General features: G+C 40.2%; 1 protein-coding gene across 1 annotated transcript in view; it reads left to right on the top strand.

Moving 5' to 3' along the window:
* The window catches only part of LOC143855019 (DnaJ (DUF3353)), a 38,563-nt gene extending 11,639 nt beyond the window's left edge, over positions 1 to 26,924 (top strand). Inside the window, exons 2-5 of the mRNA XM_077365177.1 lie at positions 14,406 to 14,624; positions 15,171 to 15,277; positions 15,437 to 15,881; positions 26,487 to 26,924. Of these exons, the coding sequence (XP_077221292.1) occupies positions 14,479 to 14,624; positions 15,171 to 15,277; positions 15,437 to 15,881; positions 26,487 to 26,637 (849 nt within the window). The 5' untranslated portion in view covers positions 14,406 to 14,478 and the 3' untranslated portion in view covers positions 26,638 to 26,924. The remainder of the gene's footprint in view (positions 1 to 14,405; positions 14,625 to 15,170; positions 15,278 to 15,436; positions 15,882 to 26,486) is intronic.
* Positions 26,925 to 27,524: the final 600 nt, after the last annotated feature.

Genomic DNA, 27,524 nt, shown 5'->3' with positions numbered 1-27,524 from the left:
CTCTACTTCTGATGATTTTGTTATGTTCATAATCACATAAAAGATAACCAAATGCATCACCACCATATCCAACAAATGCACATTTAATAGACTCAGGATCAAGTTTCTTCCTATTTTCTTTATCAACATGGGCATAAGCAATGCAACCAAAAGTTCTCAGAAAAGAGTAATTTACCTGTTTCCCTATCCAAAACTCCTCTAGAATCCCTCCATCTAATGCACTAGATGGACTCCGATTTATCAGAAAACTGCAGTGTCAACTGCTGTTGCCAAAAACTGTTGAGGTAACCCCAAATGAATCCTCATGCTCCTTGCACGCTCCAGGATGGTTCTATTCATTCTCTCTCAACCCCATTCTGTTGTGGTGTCCTTGGAACTGTTTCCAATCTTCTGATTCCATTGAGTGAACAATAGCTGTTAAAACTTCCAGCATCATACTCTCTGCCATTGCCTGTCTTAAGACACTCGACTTTGTTCCCTGTTTCATTATCTACAAGAGCTTTCCACCTCTTTAAAACATCGAACATTGAACACATCAGATTTATTTTTAATTGCAAGAACTCATGTTTTTCTACTTGCATCATCTATAAACGAAACAAAGTAAGATTTTCGACCGAAAGAATTTACTTGAGCTGGTCCCCAAACTTCTGAATGTACCAGTTCCAACCTTTCTGTTTTCTTCTTGTTCCCTCCTTTCAGAAAGCTAACTCTCTTCTGCTTTCCATACACACAATCTTCACAGAACTCAAAATCAACCCCTTTTAGACCAGGTAGCAGATTTCTTGAGTGTAGGTTCTTCATGCCAGTCTCACTCATATGCCCAAGCCTGTGATGCCAAAGTGTAGTATTCCCATCTGTAGAAGCTACTGAAATAGTATAATCATTAGTGCCAGTAAACATGTACAAAGTACCAACTAGATTACCCTTGGCCATTACCAGAGACCCTTTTGTAATCTTCCATTGACCATTACCGAAACCAACAAAATTTCCCTTCACTGTCTAGTTTGCTTGTTGAGATGAGATTCTTCTTTAAGTCGGGAACATGGCGTGCCCCTTCCAACTTCAAGTGGCCACCATTAGACAATTTTAACAAAATTGTACCTTTTCCTATCATCTTACATTCTTGTCTGTTTCCCACAGTTACATGTCCATAATCACCATGAACATAATCATGAAAATAATGCTTATGAGAAGTACAATGAAAAGAAGTAGCTGAATCTATGAACCAAACTTCAAATTTAACATCTACTGATGCAGATAAACACAAATCACCATATACCTCATCATTCGTAGACACCATGTTTGCTTCATCATCATTATTCTGCTGACCTTTTTCATCTTTGTTCTTCTCGTTCCAGCAATCTTTCCTCATGTGTCAAGTCTTGCCGCAATTTCAGTATTTTCCTTTGATTTTTCCTTCAGTTTTCCCTTTTCCACTTGACTTTTATCTGCCTCTGGATTGTGACTTTCTGTCCTTCGAAGTACTTCCTCTCTGTTGTTGTCTGCCCCTTGCTTCAACCGACAGAACAGTGCCGATGAGACCTCTAAACTTTTTCTACGCATCTCATCACTCAGTATACAACTGAGAAATTCGTTGAATACCAAGTTTCCTGTGATTGTATTACTTCCAGCCATAACCAAGTTATTCCAACTTGCTGGCAAAGAACACAAGAGCAACAGAGCCATAACTTCATCATCAAAAGTCAAATCAACAGATTGTAATTAACTAATAATCATATTAAACTCATATAAATGATTGGCTACGGAAACGTTATCCGACATCGTCATATTAAATTACTTTTTCACGAGAAAAACTTTATTTGACGCAGAGGGTTTTTTCGTATAACTTAGCTAGGGTTTCCATGACTGCAGCGGCTGTGGTTTCTTTGGAGATATTGAAGGCCACCTGTGACGTGAGAGATAACCTCACTGTAGCCAACGCCTTTCTGTCCAAAATCTTCCAATTTTCAACCTTCATCGCTTCCGGCTTCTTGTCCAACGGAAGATATAGATCTTTCATCGATCTGCATCTTCCACCACTGAAAGTTATGCCCGTTAAATTTCTTAACTTTCGATTTTCCATCTTCTGCCAACGCTCCCACTAAGCGAAAAATCCTGTCAGATTCGCTTTTCAACCCAGCTTTGATACCAGTTGTTAGGAATTAACAACGCAGCAGAATAACAATACACAAAAGATAAACGAAAGATTCACACACAGAACACAGATTTACGTGGTTCACTCAACCAGTATGGTATGGGCTACGTCCACGGCAGAGCGACAAGCCAATGATTCCACTATTCTGAAGAAGATATTACAAACCCTCACACCTCTCTAGGGCGGCTTCTGATATCATACCCTTTTTATATGGCGTTCTCAGACGCGTTACCATAAAGGGAAAAATACTAATTCATGAAAGTACAAAACTACCCCCAGTATAAAAATACCTTAAAAAATTCGAGTCGGGGGCTACCGCCCCCAAACCCCCCTGCAACCCCCCCGGCCCACTCAGCGGCGAGCCGGACCGCTGCAGTCGGGGTAAAGTGTACAATACTTTCTAGATTAGACTGTGATCAGGCTTCACCAATAACAATTTCTTTTCAATAAAAAGAGTGTGAGGCCATTTTATAAGTTTTAAGATACATTGAGTGCCACGCTGTCGGAGATGGATGACACTCCATGATTTTGGGTTTTTAAAGGGGACGTGTGACCCAACACCAATCTTCTCTTATATCGCAACTTGTCATCCATAAAGGAGAGCTTAGGGAGAGTGTTGGATCTTTGCAAAGACTCAATGATGTTCGGTAACTCTCCAGAGTCTGTCCATTCCCTTTTTACTTTCTCAAACCATATTTGTGGTTATATGGCTATGAGAATAGCCTCTTCTTCGAATTATCTCAACAATATATCAACGACTATGCTTTCTGCTCCCTTCTTATAGATGATCTCATAGTCAGAACCGAGCAACTTTGTTGATCACTTTAGTATGCCAACATGGTAACCCTTCTTTCCAATTTGAGACTAGGGCCAAGGGGTCCTTCTCCAACCCTTTCCGTATACGGTCTGGCATGGCTCCCTTGAGTTGGCTCTCCGCATTTACCAACTCAAGTGTCGCAAGCTTGGTCTTTCTACTTAATGCATCGACCACTTAGTTGGTACGCCCCGGCTTATACTCCATCACCATATCGAATTCCGCTAGGAAGTCTTGCCACCTAGCGGCATCTGTCTTTGCGGCCAGAGATTGATTGGAAAGGCAGCTCAGCCAGCCCACCCCTTTAGTGATAGTGAGAAAGAGCGCGCGCGCGCGCACACACACACACACTCCTCCCCTGACCTACTCCCATCATCATCTCATCTGGCGCGAAGCAAAAAGAAAGGTCTCCCCTTCCCAGTCCAGCCGCCCCCCTAGCCGCCTACCAACTCGTGCTCGTAGCTCGATCGGAGGTCAAGAGTTTGGTCTGGCAGAAAAACAGAAGTAGTCCGTCTCAAGTGATACGTGAATTGTTCAGTAGTGCTTCGCTACTTGACGTTGCCTACAATGATTTGTGGGGATTTTGAAGTGTTGACCTTGAAGATAAGGGTTCTACTTCTTAACGGGGTGCACCAATGCTAAGCCTCCTCATATGTAGAATTTAGTAGGTCCTTTCTAGAAAGAGCCATTGCTTGTGAAAGAGACAGATCACCATCTTGCATTAATACCCCACCAATCCTTGTCCTGGAAGTAACGAATTCTACGAAAACTCATTTTATTATATTTTAAGGGTGTTGTGAGTTGTGCACTGATATTCTCGTAATCATTCACAAACTTTTTGTTGTAACCCGTGAGCCCCAAGAACCCACCCACATAACCCTTTTAAGGGTTCTTGGCATAGGCCACTTCACAATGTTAGAAATCTTTGTAGGTTCCATTGAAAATGTGATTCAGGGTCTAGTAATGTAACTGCACTTAAATGGTTTCTTTGATTGTTTTTTACTTTTTTGAATAAGATGACAATTGGGATTGATCCCCAAAATATGTCACTAAGTTATTGGGTGGGACATTATATCCTGCTCTAGTTTGTCTTTGTATTTCTGTGTTCAGTTGTCTTTGCTGTTTGGTTCCATTTTTTCATGACCTCTTCGGTCATTTCTTTGTATCTTTTTTGGTTTTAAAAAATTTCTCAAAAAAAAAAAAAAAACTGTCACTAAGGTACACTGTTAGTACATTGTAGGTACAAATTTTACAAAAGTTGGATTGTCTAGGTAACACTGCTCTAAAGAATGACATGGTTGTGTTAAATGTTTATAGTACATTGGGGATGTGGTAAATAACCCATGCTCAAGATATGATCTTGATTCTTAGAGGCTAGGAAGGGAGTGGGGGCAAGAACAGAGAGGATTAAAATATTTTCACTTTAAAGAGGAGCGGATGGAGAGAGGAGCGACAAAAAATCAGAAGAGGTGGAAATAAAAAAATCAGAGACAAGGGGATTGGTTTTGCCCGTCCCGTGCTTATTACAATTTTCAAATGGAGGACTAGGTGTCGATGGTGTTTTCGGAGGAAGAAGAGTTCATCACCCTCAGTTTATCGCCCGGTGGCTGTGGCTCAGGACGGAAATAGACAGCTTGATCAATGGTGGAGGCAGGGGGATTGGTCTTGCCCGTCCTGCAATTATTCTAATTTTAAACGACGAAGTAAATGTCGCTGTTGCCGCCTGGATCGAAAACAAAAACCTCCATATCCATCTCCCATCACATCAGGGGTTGGAGGCCCGATAGCTCTGGAATCTGATCCATGGCCTGACTCCGGGGTAATCTCGTCCTCTTTGGTGGTGGATGGTTCTCTGTCAATCTCTATTTCTGGCAAAGAGGTAGAAACACGAATGGATTCCTTAAAGGCATGTTTGGTGGGTAGAAGGAATGACTTGGCCGAATCCCTTCAGGATCTATGGGAGTGGGCCAAAAAGTCTTAGAATTCTCCCTCCCTCGATTGCCCGTGCTTACTTTCCAATGATGAGATCCTTTTTGTTTTTGATTCCGCAGAGGTGGCCTCCAGGATTCTAGATTTGGGAATCGGAAATTGGGGAGTATCCCTATCTTCCCTCTCCCATTGGTCCCCAGATTACACTGAGGGCTCTGAGACACTTTGGGTAAACTTTTACAGTATCCCATTACATGTGTGGGCCTCCTCGACGGTTGAAGCTTTGGGAAATCTTTTTGAACAGGTGATGGAAGTTAAAATGAAGGGACTCCATAATCAATGTATGTGTTTTGTATCAGCCAAAATCTATGCCCCTCGCTGGAAATTTTCTCCCTTTGTGAAGCTATGGAGCTCCAATCAGTGTTATATAGTTGGAGTCTCCGTCCAGGGATCCAGAGGCCCCCAATTGGACCCAGGAGAAGGTCAAAGAGATTTTTCGTTGATTGCCCCACAGGGAAACAGAACGTCGGTGCGCCCCCTGGAGATTTAGGTAAGGCGGCGAGCTGGCATTCTGAAACTCGCTCATTAGGATTCAAAATTCAAAATTCCAAATGTCAGATTTGGAAATTTGCAAGGCTCGCTTCCCAAGCCTGGTCTGAAAGGACATCTAAGTTTCAATTTAGGGTCGCGAGATCAGGGCCCTGTTTTAGCTCAGAATAATAGCTTGCTAGGTATGTCCAGGCTGAATCAGGATTTTGGAAATCACGATCAGTACTTAGAAGAGGGTGGACCCTCATTCGTGGCATGCCCGGTATAAGAGCAAGCTTCTTGGGTTGTCTTACTTCCTGACATTTGGACTTTTTGGATGATTCTGATGTCTTCCGTTTGTGCAGCTGTCAAGAAGAAGTCCCAATTGATGTTAAAATGTTAAAGGATATCTTCGAAGTATGAAAAATCCGGGAAGTTAAAAAGTCTCTGTATTTTTTGGGTTTTGGCGCTTATCGTAATGTGCAACCCCTCAACAGCAATGGGGCTAGCACGTCGAGAAGCGTGAAGGACACCAGCTTTCTTAGGATTGGAGGATGTTTTACGTGTAGTAGGGATAATCTTAATACATGAAGGAAGAAATAATGACAAAATTGGGAAACGTCTATTCGGCGCAATTAATGCCGTTTCATGATAGCGGGAGGTTTTTTTTCACAGAATTGGTTAATTGGCTTTCCCTTTGTATTCATCCTGAGGCGATACATTATTTTTTTGGGTGATCTTCTTCTCTGCTTCCTTTGGGTTTGGGCTCTTGGATTCAAATGGAAAATCCGACCGATTCGGTATCTTCTCCCCCTTGCTCTTCCTCTTTGCTCTGTGGCAAAAAGAGAATGTTGCCGGTGGATTTGTTTGAGATGGAGACCTCCCTAAAAGTTCTGAGAAGGATAGAATATTTGAAGGAAATAGCATCCAAACACTCGCCAACTCAATGGGAAGTTTCTAGGGAGCTCTCCAAACAGCAGTGGAAGTTATTAAATGAAGAAGCTAATAGGACGCCGGAAGCGCTCTTTAGGTTGACTGGTATGTGGACCATCAAAGAATCTCTTTCCCCTTTGCATAAGCACCCATTTTTCATCAAACTATTGGAGGAGGAACAGACCTTAAGACGCCTTCGTTGGGAGGAGGATAAGAAACTGGGGATTCAGAAATTAAAGAATATGATTTCTATAAAGAGAGCATCAGAAGAGCAAACCTCGTCAGATGAGGAGTTCTCAGTCCTGAGTCTTGATGATGAGGTATTCACTTCTAAGCTGGTGGGTCTTATTCTGGATTTAGAGAAATCTTCACTCTAGCTTGTCCCTTCGGGGTTTTTGTGTAAAGAGATGCTTTAGAGATTTTTTGAGATTGTTTTAGTGGGGCCCGACGGATAAGGAATAAGGATTATTTTGGCTTTGATGGTTGGCCTCACGTCTGTAAATTGCTAGGAGTTGTTGGTCCCCACACTTTTTGGGTGAAGTTTGAAGTACTCCAGAGGGGAAAATCAATTGTATAAGTCCCCCATTATGGCTTGAGTGACCATGGTCGTTCGCCTAATGGGTTTTGGTAGTACTTTAGCAATCCAGTCATGGATTGGCTCGAGGGATATCAGAAGTTCTTAATCGCGAAGTTCAGTGAAATAGGGGAGTGGATGTAGGTAGTGGGACACTCAATATAATGCTGTCTGTTTTCTATTTATATGTTACCCTTTTACCTCCTTTGTTAGAAGTATACTTCTGGCCATCTTTATTGATGCTATGTAATACCTTACGGGACCTATGGTCCCCAATGTATCATTCACAGTATCAATGAAATTTCTGTCATCTTTCAAAAAAAAAAAAAGAACAGAGAGGATTAACTATCACTTTTTTCTGTTCAGGGTTGGGACTCTTCTCACAATACACACAAATTTACTCATGCTTGTATTCATAAATAGCCACATACATATTTATATGAATATACATATCTATGAGAGATTTGTATGGATTCATTTTTTTAAATAACTCAATACATTTATAAAACACATACATGTTCTAGGAATACACATAAAACATGCCAGATAACTTTTCACTCAATACATTCTATTATCTCTGAAAACAGTAGAGAAAAAGAATAATGTGGATGATACAACTAGTTATCTATCGTAATAATTTTATGTTGTAATCATATTTAACCAGCACGCCCACGCGCACGCGCACACATACATATACATATATATATATATATATATATATATATATATATATATATGTATATTTATAGGGAAATGATTTCAGCGCTCCAATGTTTTGATAAACATGCGCTCCCATGTTTGTCGTGTCGTATTTAAAGGGCTTTAAGAGCTTTTTGAGAACCGTAATATTCCTTTGACATCCTCTACTACACGACAAACATTGGAGCTCTGAAATAATTTCCCACACACACACACACACACACACACACACACACATATATATATATATATATATATATATATATATATATATATTACTGTTAAATCTACATTGAAGTATTGAGTGTGGAGAAGAGGAGAGAAAAGATGGAGAGGAGAATGTGTGAATGAGAGAGTTAAGTTTTCTTTCACGCACACAATATATATGCATGTGCGTGTGATACAAAGAAAGTCATAAATACCCCCAAAGAGGGGTGTGCACGTATACAACCATACTCAACACTCCTCCTCAAGCTGGAATATGTATATCATACATTCCCAGCCTGCTACATAAATTGCTCAATCTAGCCTTGCTCAATGGTTTCTGTAAACATTTCCGCTATTTGATCATTTGATCTTGTAAACACAGCGCAAATCTCCCATTCGTGAATCCGATGACGAATAAAGTGACAATCCACCTCTATATGTTTTGTCCGCTCGTGAAAGACTGGATTCATGGCTATATGAATGGCGGACTTGTTGTCACAGTGGAGCGGCGAAGGTGATGAGTAGGGTAACCCAATTTCTGACATGAATGACCTCAACTAGATCAACTCGCAACCTGTATAGGCCATGGATCGGTACTCCGCTTCTGCACTTGACCTTGATACAACTTCCTGTTTCTTGCTTTTCCAAGACACTAGGTTACCTCCAACGAAAGTACAATAACCATTTGTAGACCTATCTGCTGGAGATCCTGCCCAATCTGCATTTGAATATCCCTCAATCCTCATGTGACTATGTTTTCTGAAGAGGAGTTCTTTACCGGGAGCTTTCTTCAGATATTTCACTATTTGAATAACTGCCAACCAATGAGATGTCCGCGGTGCACTTATATATTGATTAACTAGGCCAACTGCATAAGCGATATTCGGGTTTGTGGCAGTGAGGTAAATCAACCTCTCAACTAAATGTCTGTATCTGCCTGGATCATCTAGTTACTCCCCCTGATCAGGTAAAAGCTTGACATTTGGGTCCATGAGGGTCTCATCTGGCTTTGCTCCCAGAAGAACAGTCTCCTCCAAGATATCCAGTACATACTCTCTTTGTGATAAAGATAGCCCTCCACATGAATATGCTACCTCTATCCCTAGAAAGAATCTTAGACGACCAAGATCTTTGGTGCAAAATTCCTTCTGAAGAAAGTCCTTCAGCCTCTGTATACCTACATTGTCACTCGCTATAATTATGATGACAACATAAACAATCAGGAAGATCCTACCATCTTTGCCCTGAGAGATGAACATTGAATGGTCTACGACACACTGTTTCATGCCAAATCATATCATTGCCTCACTAAATCTTCCAAACCAAGCACGAGGAGACTGCTTAAGACCATATATGGCATTGTGTAACTTACAGGCAACATGCTTCATCTCTCCCTGAGCAACATACCCAGGAGGTTGCTCCATGTATACCTCTTCCTGCAGATCACCATGCAAGAGGGCATTCTTGACATCTAACTGATAGAGAGGCCATGACATATTCACTGCAAGAGATATCAAAACTCGTGCTGAAGGAATTTTCGCCACATGAGAAAAAGTTCATGTGTAATCAATGTTGTAGATCTGTGTGTACCCCTTTGCGCCAATCAAGCCTTCAGTCTTTCTATTGTCCCATCTGGTAGGTATTTTACTGTGAACACCCACTTACAACTGACCACCTCTGCCCCTGGAGGAAGAGGAATCGAATGCCATGTATGATTTGACTTCATAGCTCCCATTTCTTCATTCATTGCTGCTCGCCAATCTGGATGAGCCAAAGCCTTGGCAACAGAATGAGGAATAGAGGTAGAGGCATAGATGGTAAAAATGAACTATAAGAGGGTGACCTACAAGCATAAGAAATTGGATGATGAGTAGAGCGAGAACGTGTACGGGACGACACAGGAGCATCATCAGGTGCATAAGAAAAAACAATTACCTCGGGAGCAGTGGGTGGACTAGCAGGCTGAGGAGGAGGCGGTGCGCATGAGGGGCCATCTGCACATCTCAACTCAACTCAGCTCAACAAAGCCTTTGTCCCAAACTAATTGAGGTCGGCTAAATGAATCCTTTAGAAAAATTTCATGAGGAAGGTGAAAGGAATCTACCCGGCTCTAATCTTGGCTCTAGTTGGGTTCGTCTATGTGAATCATTTTCTTCCATTCTATCCTATCCAAGGCCAGGGGCCATCTGCAGATGTGGGTAATAAAACTAGTCGAGGACCACGCGAATAAATCTTCACCTTAGGAGGTACTGGCAGCGGAAGAGAAGAAGATACTTGAGGAACTAGTACTAGTAGTGGAAGTGGAGGGTCAGGGGAGGGTGTAGGAACAAACTCAGTAAAGTAAGATGTATACTCGAAGAAGGTAACATCCGCAGAGACATGAACACGACGAAGCTACGGGCTATAACACTTATATCCCTTCTGTGTTCGAGAGTAGCTGAGGAAGACACATTTAATGGCGTGTGCATCAAGCTTATTTAGACCTTGAGTAAGATTATGAACAAAGCAAGTGCAGTTAAAAACTCTAGGAAGAAAAGGAAAGGGATTTCCTGACTATTACAGAACATCGAAGAGAGTAAGCTGACTAAGAGAAAGTTACAAGGAAAACTAGGAACACATAAAACAGAGGAAAGAGACAAGTCAGGGCCGAGCGATATCTCCTCGGTACCAGAAATAGGACACATCGTTCCATTGGCCAAGGTAACCGATGTAGATGTAGAAGAAGCCGCAAAGGAACTAAGGAGTCTATTGTTACCAGTCATATGATGAGAGGCTCCAGAGTCAACGAGCCAAGAACTGGAACGGCTGAGAAAGCAGGATGGGTTGCTACCTTCCGTAGCTAGTGTGACAGTGGCTTGGTTTCCTCTATTTTGGGATCTCAATAAGGCCTTATACTTAGCATGTGAAACGACCAGTGTATTGGCAGAGAAGGTGGGAGAGGGGCTGCAGATGACCTAGCAATGGTCTGGAAACATGATGAGAGACACGGGAGGGCCGTAACTCCGGATGTAGATTGTAGCAATTGTCTGGAAACATGATGAGAGACACGGGAGGGCCGTAACTACAGTAACGTGATCCACAACCACCAGCACCATGGCCTCCCCTTGAATCTCTGTTAGATCCACGACTGCGACGGCCACGACCACGACCATAATCGTTGTGCACGGCAAGAGCAGAACGCTCAACACGGATGAATCATTAGGGGTCATCATACTGAATAACCACAACAGAAACAACCAACCAACAAGAACTGATCACCACCAAAGACAGACACTAAGAAATCTCCAATAACAATTCACGTCGAATCATAAACCACCAACATACTCCAACATATGGATCGCAAACAACCAATATCAACAGAAATCTCAGCCACTATCAGCACCAAACAACCACAACATAAACAAAAGCTCCACTGACTTCCACCAAACAACAACCGCCAAATCGCCACCAAGACCATAAAATCAAATCACCAACAACAGATCAACATAGATCCACCAGGAGGTCACCATGACTGAAGCGCACCACCCCCAATAACAACTGCAACCCAATCACCGCCAACAACACAAGTAGCGAGGCACCCAACATCTACTAAGTAACGAGGAACAACCGATCACTACCAAAGCCATCAAAAAATTCTCTCAGACATTTCATCAAACAGTTGGTGTGCACGACACCAACGAACGACAATAACCGGAAAAGGTACATCACAAACCAATGAACCACATGACCAATCGCAGACAGATCCACCAATTTGACTAATATGCACCACCAACGAATAGCAACTACGAAGAGTACAGAAAAATCAAGCCACCAACAAATGATCACTAATATCACCAGAACCAACACCAAACCAACGACAAGCACCATCACCAAACTGATTACCATCAAATCGTGAACATGCTACCAACAAAAGCATCCATCGATGCTATCTCACACATTAACACACGGCTCCGAGATAGAAAGAGGCAACAACACCACAAACATACACCACCAACATGAGAAAATTACCAAACAATTGCCTGGAACTAACCACGAGATGAGAAAGATCAAAGAATCGTTGTTTAGAACATCATGACAAAGAGATGAAGTAGATTAAAGCAAGTTTAGGGACTGGTTTGTAGAGAGTAATGGATTAGGGTTAGGATTCGGAGGTTGAAAGAGGGTTTAATCATTAATGGTTGTACGACACTGTTTGGGTGGTAGTGGTGGAGTGCGAGTGGCTTTGGGCGGGGGGGGGGGGGGGGGGGGGGGGCGGAGGAAAACCACAAAAAAGGATGATTAGGGTTAGGGAAGGTCGCACGATAATGATTTGGGTTATGGTTTTAAGGTTTCTGGGTTTAGGGTTAGGGTTAGGGACCTCCAATCTCGATCTTCAATCTTTCGCTCCAATACCATGTTAAATCTACATTGAAGAATTGAGAGTGGAGAAGAGAGGAGAGAAAAGATGGAAAGGAGAATGTGTGAATGAGAGAGTTAAGTTTTCTCTCAACTCAACTCAACTCAGCCTTTGTCCCAAACTAGTTGTGTGAGTGAGAGTTAAGTTTTCTCTCCCTCACACAATATATATATATATATATATATATATATATATATATATATATATATATATATATGGGGAAAGTGATTGTGAGCGGCCCCTCATATAAGCTTATATGAGGTAACCGCTAAAAACATGGTGGGCCCACATTTTTGAGGTGATCCGAACCGGTCATTTGATAGGCCCTGACTTAGATAGGGGGTGCCCAAAAAATCAGCTATATAGGATCATCCCAACCCTTCAAACTGTTGAGGTGAAAGAGGGGAAAATGGGCGGGTAAAAATTTGCCCACTTACCCGTCCATTTTCCCCCTCTTTTACCTCCACAGTACGAAGGGTTGGGATGATTCTATGGAGCTGCTTTTTTGGGCACCCCTTATCTACCTCAGGGCCTATCAAATGACCGGCTCGGATCACCCCAAAAATGTGGGCCCACCATGTTTTTAGCAGTCACCTCATATAAGCTTATATGAGGGGCCGCTCACAATCACTTTCCCCTATATATATATATATATATATATATATATATATATATATATATATATATATATATATATATATATATATACCATTTAAAAAAGAAAAGAAAATTACACACACACGTGTGTGTGTGTGTGTGTGTGTGTGTGTGTGTGTGAGTGATACAGAGAAAGAGATAAATACCCCCAAAAAGGGGTGTGCACGTATACAACCATACTCAACAATTACATGTACAGTTAACTAGAATAATCATATGGACCGTGTTGCTTTTTCCTTGGTAAAGCTTTCTGGCCCACCACATGTGGCAGTTACTTTGGTGGCTTCATTTATCTAGTGTGCCCCACTAGTTCAGCCCATTGCCTTCGGTCCCATGTGATCCAATGACCCTACGCCTTTGATAAAAAATGGCATGATTTTATGCTTTTCAAAGAAACATAAAAAGGTATCCTTCATATTAAGGTTTTGATTGATTGCTTAATCTCATTGGACAGAGTGGGACTGGAGCAATGGGCCAAACTAGTGATGCCCCACTAGACCAGCAAAGCCGATCACTATAAAGAGCCCTTGTGCATGGGAAGCTGGACCGTTTTACTATAAAATAGTAGCACAGTCATTTCTTCCTTGCATTGCTCTTCTAATTATATTTTTGAGTGTTCAATTACGTTTGATATTATTGAACAATGTAGTGTATATTAAAATAGTTGTCCATAGAATAAGCATATAATGCATACTGTATGTATATGGTATACATATTCTAACATATTATGTGACACTTGCATATATTAAATTTTGCTGTTTATATTTTGATCATGGAAAAGGAAACCCATTTCAACACGTACGTGGTGTCTCAGTATTTTAATTCATGCAACCATTCAAAATGTTTTCACATTGAATCATTGTTGTGATACATAATTATTGTAAGATGTCTATATTTATTCTGTTTTTATTTTTTTCATTTGAGAGGTAAGCAAGGTTTAGATACTTGACCTTCATATTGCACATTTGAGGTCATTATCGGCATTTGGCAAAGGCTCAAACCCCATAAGATCTCTTTGGAGTTGGCTTCATTTGATAGATTCAAAGAAGATGTTTTTTTTTTTTTAATTTCTGATTTGGGCCTCATCTTCAACATAATATCTGCATCTAGTGATTTTCTAGAAGTTTGGGCCTCATCTTCAACATAACATCTGCATCTAGTGACTTTCTAGAAGTTTGTTGGTAGGTTTAATCGGTCATTCTGTTTTATTTTATTTTTAAGGGTGATCTTGTACTTATCTGTTTATTTTCTGATTCGGTCAGACAATCCTAACCATTCAATTGTTGGATGGAAAATATATGGCTAAAAAATTAGGTAAAGTTCGACACTAATACATTCCAATCATGTGGATCTGCCTGGATGAAGCTTCACATGTGTGTCATTATGTTAATATTAAATAATTATGTTAATATTAAATCTTAAGCAGCTTACAATTAGTTCATTATTTGTGATTATTCATGTTTTTCTCGTGTGAATTTTCAGAGGTTTCATTTTGACAAATTTTCTATTGCAGTTCCTTGCCCTGTTTCTTATTTGATGAAGCTGAACCTGGCATTTTGACGGCAACAGTTTTGGCTACTTTCAAGATGTCTATGGCTGGATTGACTTGTAGCTCCTCTTCTTTCTGTATTGTATCTAAACAACAATCAGGTTCACTACATGGGCAAGTTTCTGCTTCTCCTTTTAGCGTCAACTTTAGAGGAAGGATGAAACATCACTTCAATTTAGACAGGTACACAAACTTCTTGAATGTTTGGTTGCATATTTACTTCGGAGATGCTGCTTGGGTGTGGTACTTTATCATGATTTTTTAGGGGTGCAACTCGGGTGAAGGCTACCCGTCAAGCCGAAACTCTAAACCGTCAAGCAGAACCTGAACTGACCCGTCCCAACTCTCAACCCGATGAAGGCTAACCCGACCCAACCCGAAAAATTAATATGTCAACCCGAACCCAACCGATCCCGACCTATTTTCCAATTTGGGCCGGGTTGAGTCAGGTTGGGTATGGTTGACCTGGTTATGGTGATATCTTTCCCCGTTAGTTTTTTATGTTCTAAAAAAAACAAAACAGAAAAATGGTAATTCTTTTTTAAATGTCGGTTTTGATGTGGGTCAGGTCTACCCGAACCCGACCCGACTCGGGTTCAACTTCCTCAACCCGACCCCGACCCCGACCCTGCTCAAACACAACCCGACCCTTGATTTTTTAGGGTTGAACCCGACCTGAGTTGCACCCGTAATTTTTTTAATAGTGCTAAAGACAGCCTCTTACTACAGAAATTATTGGACTGGCTCCAGACGTAGATATAGGTTTCAACAAACTCACAAGATCAAGGGTGCAATGGATACTTCATTTGGTGGTAGCTCTGATGACTCTATTGGTGGTAATAATTATTTTCTATGTTTCTCACTTTCTGATTGGCCAAATCATCAATGTGTTTAGTTGTTCGTTATACCGTTCGGAAATCATATTTCTAGCTGGGAAAGTCCTTTTTTGGTTTGGATTTTTCTTAGAATGTCTTTAATGTTTTTAATGGCTGCAGACGTGTTTCCCAGAATTAACATAAGGGACCCTTACAAACGGCTTGGAATAAGCCGTGAGGCTTCCGAAGAAGAAATTCAGGCAGCCAGGAATTTTTTGGTAAACAAATATGCGGGACACAAACCAAGTGTTGATGCAATTGAATCGGCACATGACAAGATAATTATGCAGAGCTTTCATGAGAGGAAAAACCCTAAGATTAACATCAAGAAAAAGGTGAGAGAGGTTACTCAATCACGTGTTGTGAAGGCTGTCATGAGTAGGTTTGAGGCTCCATCCACAAAGTTCATCATAAAGACAACTGTTGCATTTGTAATACTTGGAGCACTCACTGTTCTATTTCCAACGGAGGAAGGACCAACGCTTCAGGTAGCCATTTCCCTAATGGCATCCATATATTTCATTTACGAGAGGCTTAAGAGTGGAATCCGAGCTTTCTTGTACGGGTATGCGTACTCATTCTCAGCTATATTCTGAATTGTGTGTGTGCCTGCATGTGTGTGTGTGTGTCTGCGAGCCCGCACCTGTGCATGGTCTGAAAATTCGGCCCAAATCCAAAATTTCGGATTTCGTTCGGGACCGACACTGAAAGTACCTTGATTCGGTGTTGGTCCGGAATTTCAGACGAAACATAAATTTCAGCCATTTTAAAAAAAAAAATTCCCCCTAGGCTCCATTCCTTTCGACATAAAAATGAACGTAAAATTTGTTTTATGGAATTTTTAGCTCAAATTTCAGCCAAAATTCTGGCTAAAAATTCGGAAATTTCTGAATTTTTTTTTACGAAATTTCGGCTGAGGCCGAAACCGAAACCGAAACCGAAATTTCAATCCTTGCACCTGTGCCTGACTGCCTGTCTTCATTGTGAGATCTGTATAGTGAATCATAATAACCTTGGTCATTTGTTATGCAATAGCCAGAGTTTTCGAACGGTGAAAAGCCCTAATTATAGGGGGTTTTCCATGAATTTTTGTTGGTGAAATATTTCGGTTTCGGCCATGACCGAAACAAAATTTACATGAAGTCGTTTCTTTACAAGATTTAGGCAAAATTTTACCGATATTTCACCGAAATTCCAAAATTTCGCCGAACTGTCACTGTTTTGAGCATTTTTACAAAATTTCCACCGAAATTTTAAATAGATCCACCGAAATGTTACAATTCCCACTGAATTTTATGAAATATTCACCAAAATAGCCAAAATTTCCACTAAAATCGCCAAAATTTACACCGAAATTTTAGACATTTCGGTCGAAATTAAAAAAAAAAACGAAATCATAATCATATTTTTACATGATTTTCGGCCGAAATTTCAGCCCGAAACCGAAACGTTTCGGTTTCGGTGGTGACCGAAACCAACACCGAAACCGAAATTTAAAACCTTGCTTGTAGAAGGGTTTTGTTTCCTGCAGTGCTGGGACAAAAAGCTGCATGAAAGATGGAGATATCTTAGTGGGCGATGTTTATCAATGGAGGGCAATGACAAAGCTGGCAATTGTAGTGTGGTGAAGCCCTAATTAAAATAGTGAAGGAAAATTTGCCGCCAAAGGAAGGGGCAGGGTGAGGAAGAAGGCGACGAAATTGAAAATTCACATACTGTTAATGAAGGACACTTTGATGCACTTACAAACTCAACTCAACTAAGCCTTTTTCCCAAACTAGTTGGGGTCGGCTAATGAATCCTTTAGAAAATTTTCATGAAGAAGGTGAAAGGATCTACCCGGCTCAAAGTGACTAAGTCTAATCCTGACACTAGTTGGGTTCATCTACATGGATCGTTTTCTTTCATTCTCTCCTATCCAAGGTCATGTTCTCTGTTATGTTCCTAGCCCTCAAGTTTTTCCTCACTGTTTCTACCAAATTTGTTTTCAGTCTGCCCCTGTCTCCTTTTACTTTATCAACTTGGCACGAGTCACTTCTTCTCACTGGAGCATCCAAAGGCCTACGTTGGATATGCCCAAATCATCTTAAGCGGTGTTCTCTCATCTTCTCCTCAATTGGTGCCACCCCCACCTTTTTACGGATGTCTTCTTTTTTAATTCTATCTAACCTTGTGTGGCGTCACATCTATCTAAGCATTCGCATCTCCGCTACACTCATCTTATTTACATGCTGCTTCCTGGTTGCTCAACACTTCGATGCACTTAACGATGAAAAAATCCTAATCTTAGAATGAAGGCCTTAAAATTTCTTAACTTAAATCCAGTGTAGCATAAATGAAAAACTTGAAATTTCTAAACTTACATCCAGTGTGGCATAAATTAACAACTCCACAAAATAGTCTAGACTTGATTTTCCTTTTAGTGGTAAAAAAGTAAAATTAAAAAAGTCTAAACTGGGTTTTTTTTTATCAAAATGGAAAATTACTTTACAGCTTCAGATCTAAAAGTGCAATGAGAGATTGACAAACAGAACTGAATTGTATGAACATGATCACATTTAGAATTTAGATGGAATAAACGAACATTTCAGTTGTAAAAGTAAGGGACCGAGAATTTCAAAGCTGCATGAATGGAAAATGCGGGCTTTACTATCAAAGATAAAAATACAATCTTAAAAATTGATTGTGGCAATAGAATGGGTTCTAAAGAGTCCTAGAAGATAAAGAAAAAACTGGTGCTAGAGATCTAATGGTAGAAACTATGTGAAAGGGAAGAACTAGAAGATTTTGTAACAAAGGTAAACAAAACTATTGGAGAGAATAAAGATGATAGATTGTTAGCATCACTTACCAATCCACGGCATCTCACCAATGGAACTCTAGGCATCACACGAAAGGGGATTAAGGCAGCACACCTGGAGTAGGAGGATAGATTTTTGGAGTTATACCAATGAGACCAAAGACATCTCACCAAGGGTATTCCCAGAGAAGACCCACCAAGACTATGTAGACATCACGTGCACAAATTTGCACAGATAGCAAAAGAGTTTTTTCATTCATTCATATTTCTGTTGGCCCTAAGGCTTTCAATATATAAACTTCTCCCACAAGTTCTAGAGACCTTTAAACACTTACAATCTGAGGGTTCTCTTTAACTTAAATAAGTCAAAGTGTCAACTATAATTCTAGAAGCTTCCCCCTTAAAGCCCACAAAAATAAAAACTAATAAACACTAACATGTAGGTGAATGGTGACACATGAATAGTATCATTAATAGTTAAGCCCTATCAAACTACGGACCCATCCCAGTTACATTAACATTTAAAAAAATCAACAGGAACAATATATGGGAACACTTCGGTTTCAGTCGCCAAGTAAACGGAAACATTTCGGTTTCGGGGTGAAATTTCGATGGAAATTCTGTAAAATCACGAAAATGTATGGGAACACTTCAAATGATAGAATATTAAGACTAAGCTTTAGGAAATACTAGAAGAAGCACAAATATACACTTAGAAACCATCACATAAGCAAGAAAACACATAGTGATATACATTGTTGCACATGTCTAATAATTCAATACATATCACATTTCAGGTGTAATTCATATAAATACTGATATATAATATATACACAACATATAACTTGCAATTCATATAAATATAATTATGCAACACATATTGATATAGTATACCACTAATGCACTTAGGATTTTGGTTTCAGTACGCATGATAGTGCAGATGGAAACAGAAACATTTTGGTCTGTGTCTTGCCCGACTCTCATATTTGCCCTTTTCTAAGGGCCCTCACTATGTTATCACAACAACCTTGAGAAGAGTGCAGCATGAAGTGAGTTTCTCTCAGTGTCAGGAAAGCTAAAGGACCATTATTTTTTGTCTGGTGACTAAACATATGAGCTATTTTGGTGTCTTGAACATGGTGGGATTTTTTTCAGTCAAGTCTTATTATGCTCTGTCTTCCAATTGTTGGAATTTCCCCAGGTTCCCTAACATCTAAAAATCCATGGCTTCCCCTTAGGCGATATCATTCATGTGGCTTTTCCATGGGAAGATTCTCACTGGTGACTACATAATGAAAAAGGAAAATGTGTGTTTCTCTTGTTGTGTCTATGTGTTTTACTCCTTCGTGGTGCAGTCTCCTAAGCATTTGTTTATTTAGTGCTAGTTGGCACTAATTTGGAGTGGTTTCTTTGGTTTATTTCGTATTTTTCTCTGAAATAAACAATCTATTATCATTTAGTCCATTATAGGCTTGGTGGTGTAAACCTGTAGGAACTAAGAGACTCAAATTTTATTTAAAGTCCTATTTCCCTCAGTATTACGGATAACTGGAAGGAAAGATATGATAGATTTTTCAAAAGAAGAGGCAAAAACTTTGGTCAAATCATAACCTGGATCATAGTGGAAGTATCCGATCATGCATCAAAATGGATATGTTTTCAGGCATTGCTAGTGAAGACATTATTTGTGCTTGGATATCTATTAGTGATGAGTTCCTGCGACCCACCACCTAACCCCTAACTCTCCTCTGCCAGACATCCTACTGTGTGGTTAGTCCTTGCCCTTGGTGGATTCAACTTAGTTTCGACAGAATTAGAAAAGTCTCTCATAGGGATGAATCTACTATTTGTTTGGCTGGGTGCTTTCTCTGAACCTAATGGCAAAATCCTTTTTTGGCTTATGTACGATTGTGGGGTAATAATAGTGACGTGACCGAGACAGAAGTGAAGGCGTTGTGTAATGGGGTTAAGCTTTCTTTCCAATTCAGCCATACTAAGATTTGAATTGAAGGTGATTCCCTCTTAACACTATCTGCTGGCTGAAAGAGGACTCCATCCCTTCCTATTGGGTCAAACATTATTTCAGAAAGGACATATTGGAGCAATTTTTGTGCTGCTTCTCTCATATTCACTATGAAGAAAATTATCGGGCTAACTCCTTTTTATCGTAGGTAAGTTGGGATTGAACCTCCGACCTCCACGCTGAAAAATAAAGCCTTGACTGACTCATTAACTGACTTTGGTGTTGTTGCATGAGATTCCTAGAATGTAATGTTTTTGTTTGATCTGTTTTGTTCGATGCACTCTGTTACGTGCCTAATCGGCCGTAACGGAAATAAAAAGGAAAATAGAAATGAGGGGGAAAGAGGTTGATTCGAGGCAACCGGACCTCCTAATGGCTTAAATTGAGAGGAACCATGACTCTCCTACAAAGTTTCCTTTGCTGTAGAATTCTTTTTCTTCTTCTCCATTCCATTGAAATACAAACTTAAATACAAGCATAAAGGTAGTTTTACATCACTACCCAACTACCTCACTAACCCACTTACATAACACATAGGAAATAACTAACATCCACCACCTTAAACCCATAACCACATAATTAATAACCACAATCTAACTAACCCCACTAACATGCACATATCATTCCTCCCCCCTTAGAAACAACCTTGCCCTCAAGGTCGAATTATTGAATTAAACATTTTAATCCACCGGGGTCCCATATCTTAATGGTCGCGATCTCTTGAACTCTACATTCAAAATTTGTTGGGATCAAAATTGAAACACAAATTGAAACGATGAAACGACCAAATGGGTCAGCAAAATCAAGATGGTCCTTGACTAGACCTGGCAAAAAGTGACCCGGACCCGCGGGTCCACCCGGCCCGCCCGTAAATTCCGCGTCCGGGTCACCAATCTGTGACCCGTTTGAAATTGACCCGCGGGTCCACCCGGCCCGTCAAAACTGGGCCGGGCTGGGTGGACCCGCGGGTTCCTGTAGAGAAGTACAAAAGTTTTATTTTGGCCTTTTTTTCCCGTAATTGTCATAATTTTTTGATTTTCTTTGTAGTTTTTTTGGTAATTGTCATATGTCAAAACTGGGCCGGGTTGGGTCGACCCGCGGGTTCCCGTAGAGAAGTACAAAAGTACATAAGTTTTATTGTGGCCTTTTTTTTTTCCCGTAATTGTCATAATTTTTTGATTTTCTTTGTAGTTTTTTTGGTAATTGTCATATTCTAATACATTCTTTTAGTATTTTTTTTGGTAATTTTTTTATTTTGCTTCCATTTTTCCGTAATTTTTCATTTGAAACTTAGTACCCGCATGATTATTATATATTGCTATTATTTATTGCTAGCCACCTTTGCGCAAATCGTATTTCTGCCGATCTCTGCCGATCTTTGCAGCAAAGGATGGGCGATAAGCTGAAAAGTAGCCTCGACGAAGGTGGCTAGCGAATCCCTATACAAAAAAAAAATCTTAAAAAAAATACGTCAAAAATCCTGGTGACCCGCAGGTCGACCCGGCCAGTACGGGCCGGGTGCGGGTCCAAGCTCAATGACCCGTAAAATTTTCCAGGTCATTTTGACCCGGCCTGGCCCGCCTGTTTGCCAGTTCTATCCTTGACAATGCGTTCGACTGAATCACCCTCATCACCATCAATTCTTGTATTTTTCTTCACTAAAAGATCAACATTGTCACGATTGAACTTTTCATCTTCGCAGATTTCTTTGATCGCCTTGCTGATTTTCTCCAACCCACCGCAAATCGTCGATGATCTTCCATCATTTTCAAAACCAATGCCTTGATCTCTTGCGGATCTTTACGTATGGACTCCCAAAACTCCGAAGGCGCAGCCATGGCGCAAGATCGACGGCTTTGATACCACTTTCCTACGTGCCTAATCTGCCGTAACGAAAATAAAAAAGAAAATAGAAATGAGGGGGAAAGATGTTGATTCGAGGCAACCGGACCTCCTAATGGCTCAAATTGAGAGGAACCATGACTCTCCTACAAAGTTTCCTTTGCTGTAGACTTCTTTTTCTTCTTCTTCTCCATTCCATTGAAATACAGACTTAAATACAAGCATAAAGGTAGTTTTACATCACTACCCCACTAACCCACTTACATAACACATAGGAAATAACTAACATCCACAACCTTAAACCCATAACCACATAATTAATAACCACAATCTAACTAACCCCACTAACATGCACATATCACATTCCTTATAGCTTCGGATAGTTGTTTATATATTCACTTGTTCGAAAAAAAGAATTAAATTGTGGAACGAATAACATTTTATGTTGAATAATAGTAATGTTTCAAAAAGCGGATGCAGGTCAAATCACGGCCAAAGCAAATCTTACTTGACTCGGCATGACGCGGACGAGTACTCGGCTAACGTGGCTAAGTACTCAGTTGGCGTGGTCATAATTCAAGAAATCCAAAGGAGTTTTGATTGATTTTGTAGGGAAAATGCAGACTCGGACAAAGATACGGCCAAAGTAAAAGGGTGTCAACAATGATATGGATGATTTGTGAAACTATATGACAATAGGAACGAAATACACATTTCGGACGTAGAAAGACCCAAACGAAGATGGAATGGACGTAGTACCAACATGGCTGATGAGTAGAGAGGACCCATCTTCCATAACAATACAAGATGAATTTGAATATTGAATTAACAAAGACATCTTAAAGTCATCAAACAAATGATGGGAGAGACCCTTATCAATGACCCACACAGATTTTGATGAAGAGGTGAGGGAGATCTCTCTCAGTGGATATATGCTAGAGCCGTTGAATGGAACTTAAGACACTCCGGGTTGTGGCGATGATATAAATCAGCAGCAGTGTTGGTTCAGGAGTCCACAAATTTAACAACTCGCAGATTGGGGAGGTCTGGCATGGTGGTTCAGGAGTCCACAAATTTAACAACTCACAGACCCGGTGCAGCACAGCCTACTAATTGGTTGGCGTAGTCAGTATCTCAGGAGAGTTAAAGGAGTTTTGATTGACTTGGTAGGGCAACACCTAGACTCAGGCAAGAACTTGGCCAAGGTAAAAGAGAGTCAACTAGGGCAAGTTGACGATTGTTGCGAGGAGTTTTGAAACAATGAGTTAAATCCTAATGCAAGCTGTAAGTTAGGTGCACATTAGCAGGGAACTTGCTATTAAAAAACGATTAGCAGGTAACTTGCATAGTTTGGCTTTTCGGGAGAGACAAGAGGGAGAAATTCGAGAGATGTTTGATAATGTGGAACTATCTTTTGTTATGTCCTAAAAAGAACATAACTCAAGTTGAGGGTGGCCCGTTTGTTATGACTAATAATGCCTCAAGTAATGCTAACACGAGCCTTCACTTATGCGTGGTGCACGTTAGCAAAGGAGAAAAAAGGTGGAGAAAAGGGAGAAAATGTTGTAAAATATGTTGAATAAGACCCTATTGAAAATATTAAAAAAAAACAAAGACCCTAAGGAATTTTATGGATTGAGAAAGTAGGAGAAATCGAGAGAAATGAAGGAAATAAAGTAAGGGTATTTTAATGAAAACTATGGAAGAAAAAAAGAGATGAAAAACATAGCTGAATATCACATGAAAGATGAAGTTAGGGTTTTGAAGACTCTGCAAAGAACAGGTGGAGAGATATGCGAAAGAATTAGGAATGGGAAGATGCACTTCTATCAGAGGTTCAAATCTTGTCCCTTAATCGTGCAATCTTGACCCTAGACACTCTGATACCATGCAAAAGATCTAGTAGTATATGGTTTTGTGTGTGTGTGTTGGGGGGGGGAGGGATGCGGTGAAGAGTGGCGTGATTCTTATTTGTTACAGAAAAAGGCTATTACAATGACTTATATGCATAGACAAATGAAAAATACCCTTAATGAAGGGTAAACAACCAGTTTGAACAGATACTTTTGAAGTGAAGTCTGAGTGGGGTGTGTTTTGGTGGTGCTTCATATTTCAACGAATAAGATGCTGGTGTGGCTAAGCAATGAGGAGAAAGATGAGGTGATTAATGAGGCATCATTATTCTTGTTATTGCTATGGTGTAAGGTGGCTGATTTTGTTGGTGGAATCTGTGGAAGTAGTGAATAGAGGTGCTATATGGAGCTGATTTGATTGAGTCCTTTGGACAAGGTTGGAAGTGAAAGTTCACAATTTGGCAACTCAAATTAGAAAGTCCAAAGCCAAATTATAGCACCATTTCAGTCTCTCTCTAATTCCACGGCTGAGCCGGAGGTGTTGATCGAAATTTAGAACTTGAAGTTCAAGAGATTTTTGGATGCTAGGGACTCGTTGAGCATGCCTCTAGATTGAAACAAGAAGCAATTGAGAACAATTTTTCAAAAGGTAAAAAAGGCAAGAGAGAGCCAAATGGCAGGGCATATTTTAAACTCGAGGAGGGAGGGTAATAAGACTTTGGTGGGTGATCAGGGCAATTGAGAGCATTTTTTCAAAAAGATAAAAAGGCAAGAGAGACCCAAAAGGCAAGCTATATTTGAAACTCGAGAGGAGGCAGGGTAATCAGTAGGTGATCTGGAAGGAACGGTATGGGTATGAAAATGCGAACAAATTGAAGAATCTGTCATCATTTATCTATTTTGGTGACAAGATGGGTGTTGAGGTAGGAGGATTCTTCTTGAGGAAGGGGATTGAATGGCGTTATCTTATGAAGAATGAGTTGTGGAATACTTGTCTTGGATTTGAATATAAGAGGCGAGCAATTAGGTGTGGAAGATAAGGCGGCTTATACAATTATAGTGTGTATAGAAGTCACATGGAAGATACTTGTATTCTCAATATACCATAACTCCTTTGTAAATAAGAGGAATGTACCTTTCTACCCTTTTGATTTTGTATAATTCATTAAGGTTATACTTGTAATCTATCAATGGAATATTAATTTAATGAAGGGGAGACAAATCAGCACTTAACTTGATACTCTCATTTCCTCATTTTCCTGTGCAAGCCCTAGAGCTCTCCTCTCTATTCATTTGTCTTTGATAGTTCTCAAAAGATCCAAGCTAAAATCTCTCCTTCCCTCTCCTTTTTTCTTTTCTTCTTTTGTAATCTCTTTACGCATTTGTGAATCCTAGATCTGAAGCCCTACAAAAACCCCAACCAAAGCCCATTTGTAGATCCTAGATCCATAACACTACAAAAAAAAACCATCCCATTATATCTAAACCGTACTTGGATTTTAGATCTACAAGAAAATCCATCAGATCTATAAGTCAAACCCCTTGATCTGTTACTCAAACCCCCATATCTGTCACCCAAATCCCTGGATCTGTACCTAAGACCTCCAGATCCACACCAAAACCTTTCATATCTGCAACGATAACACCTAAATTTGTATCCAACACCCCTAGATTTATAACTCAAACATATAGAGATCTGTGATCCAAACCGTTGGTTCCATAACTAAAACCCCTAGATTTGTACCTCCAGATTAGATCTGTCCATTCGAAAACTTTTCCCCCCATATTTTCTCCCTATCTTAGATTCTATCGCATCCACTCTTTGAAACCCAAACCTATCAAATTTGATCACATCTACCATTTGCAACCCAAAACCCATATAGATCTGATCACATCACTCCAAAACCGAAATACCAGCTTCCATCCTTTTCGAAATCCAAAGCCCATCGTTCTTTTTCTTTGAAAGCACAGACCTCCTTTTCTTTTCCTTTTGATCTGCTCTTCACTTATTTTCTTCCACTTCTCTCTCTTTTCTCTCTTGTTTCATTTCTCCATTTTGCTTTCAGCCACGTTAGTGGTTATTGTCACCCTTATTGCTTTCAGCCACTTTTGTGGTTGCCATGGCATGAAGTTGTTCTGATTCCAAAATCCGAACCATTTGACCGAAGGACATGAATGTGTCTCTTGTTTAACTTTTTCCTGACTGTCAACTTGCCGCATCTCATTGAATTTTGCTTGGGTATTTCAACCTGTCTGATTTTCAAGCTATATTATCTTTAGTCTCTCTCTCTCTCTCAAATGAAGGGTCTCCAGATCATATTGATATCATGTGGGTGTAGCTAGATTTAACTTATTGTTCTCATGTCTGTTATTTTTATTTCTGTTACGTTTCTGTTGTGTTTTTTACCTAATTTTCTGACTTAATTCATCAAAACACAGCTGATGATTTTCAGTTAATCCTGCATTCAAGATTGTCACATTGTTTACCTTTACATAAGATCCACATATGATAGTTTTGAAATCTTTTTGGTATTGATGATTGTCTTGTGGGTTTTCTGCATCCAAGATTGTCACATTGTTTACTTATACATAATATCCAAATATGATGGTTCTAAAATCTTGATTCCTATTGATGACTGTGTTGCTATTCAGGGTTGGGGCGTTCTTCGGCTCATGGCTGTTGGGTACCTTCTTGATGGTGTCTGTGATTCCACCTCTACTTCATGGTCCCAGGAGCTTAGAAGTTACGACTTCTCTGGTATCATATCTATTTCTTTGGGTTTCTTCTACATATCTGAAATAGTGTCCTCCCATCCACACCCAGATTTTCCTAAGCGGACAAGTGAATTTTTGTGTCATTCTTTAACTAAACATGATATGGGGTATATCAGAGCTGTTCATGTGTTGTATCTCATTTCTCTTTGGATCTTCTTTGCTCAAATGAGTACCTTGGGGCCTGTTTGGATTCCGGAAAAAAATGGCCTATTGACCTGTTTTCAAATTATGTCTTGTGCACTTAGAGCTGAAATGAAGCCATCTGCAAGGCTGTAGTTATTTTTATTGAAATTAAGGATTTTTAGTGCATGATAATCTTTGTTCATTTTGGTTCGCAGATATCCAAACAAATCGAGCGGGTCGACCAAACAGAACCGGCTCAACTATGAATATTTTTCTTTGAAAATTGATTTTTCCAAGGATTGCTAACTCCCTTTTTAGGGTATGTTTGGCAACCATGATTCTTTTTTTTATGGAATACTTGTTTGCCAAGAGAGAGGGGAAGGGGGACAGGGAGAGATTTGGGAGGGCATGAGTGAGGGAAGTGAGAAGAAGCTGAAAAACAGGGAAAAACAATTAACTAATTCTCACAACTGCGCAAACAAATATTCCATGGAAAAAAAAATTATGGCTGTGCAGGCCATGTTTGCAGCCATGAAATTTTTTCATGAAATATTAGCTTACTACGTATTCAGAGAGGTGTAATTTGAATTGTTTATCTTTTCCCAAATTTTCAGCCACTTCCCCCTCTCCTCTAAATCATGCCCTCTCAATTCTTCTCTCCCTCTCCCACCCTCCATGCCCCTATCCTACCACTTAGGGGTGCAACTCGGGTCGGGTTCAACCTGAAAAAAGGTCGGGGTCGGGTTCGGGTTGAGGGTTTGGCAATCCGACCCGAGTGGAACCCGACATTTT

This window comes from Tasmannia lanceolata, unplaced genomic scaffold, assembly GCF_043159265.1.
Source record: "Tasmannia lanceolata isolate RefF3 unplaced genomic scaffold, GAP_Taslan_0.1 ptg000020l, whole genome shotgun sequence".
Taxonomy (NCBI): Eukaryota; Viridiplantae; Streptophyta; class Magnoliopsida; order Canellales; family Winteraceae; genus Tasmannia; species Tasmannia lanceolata.
The sequence above is the reverse complement of the archived record's forward strand: the minus strand, read 5'-3'. Positions and strand labels throughout refer to the sequence as shown.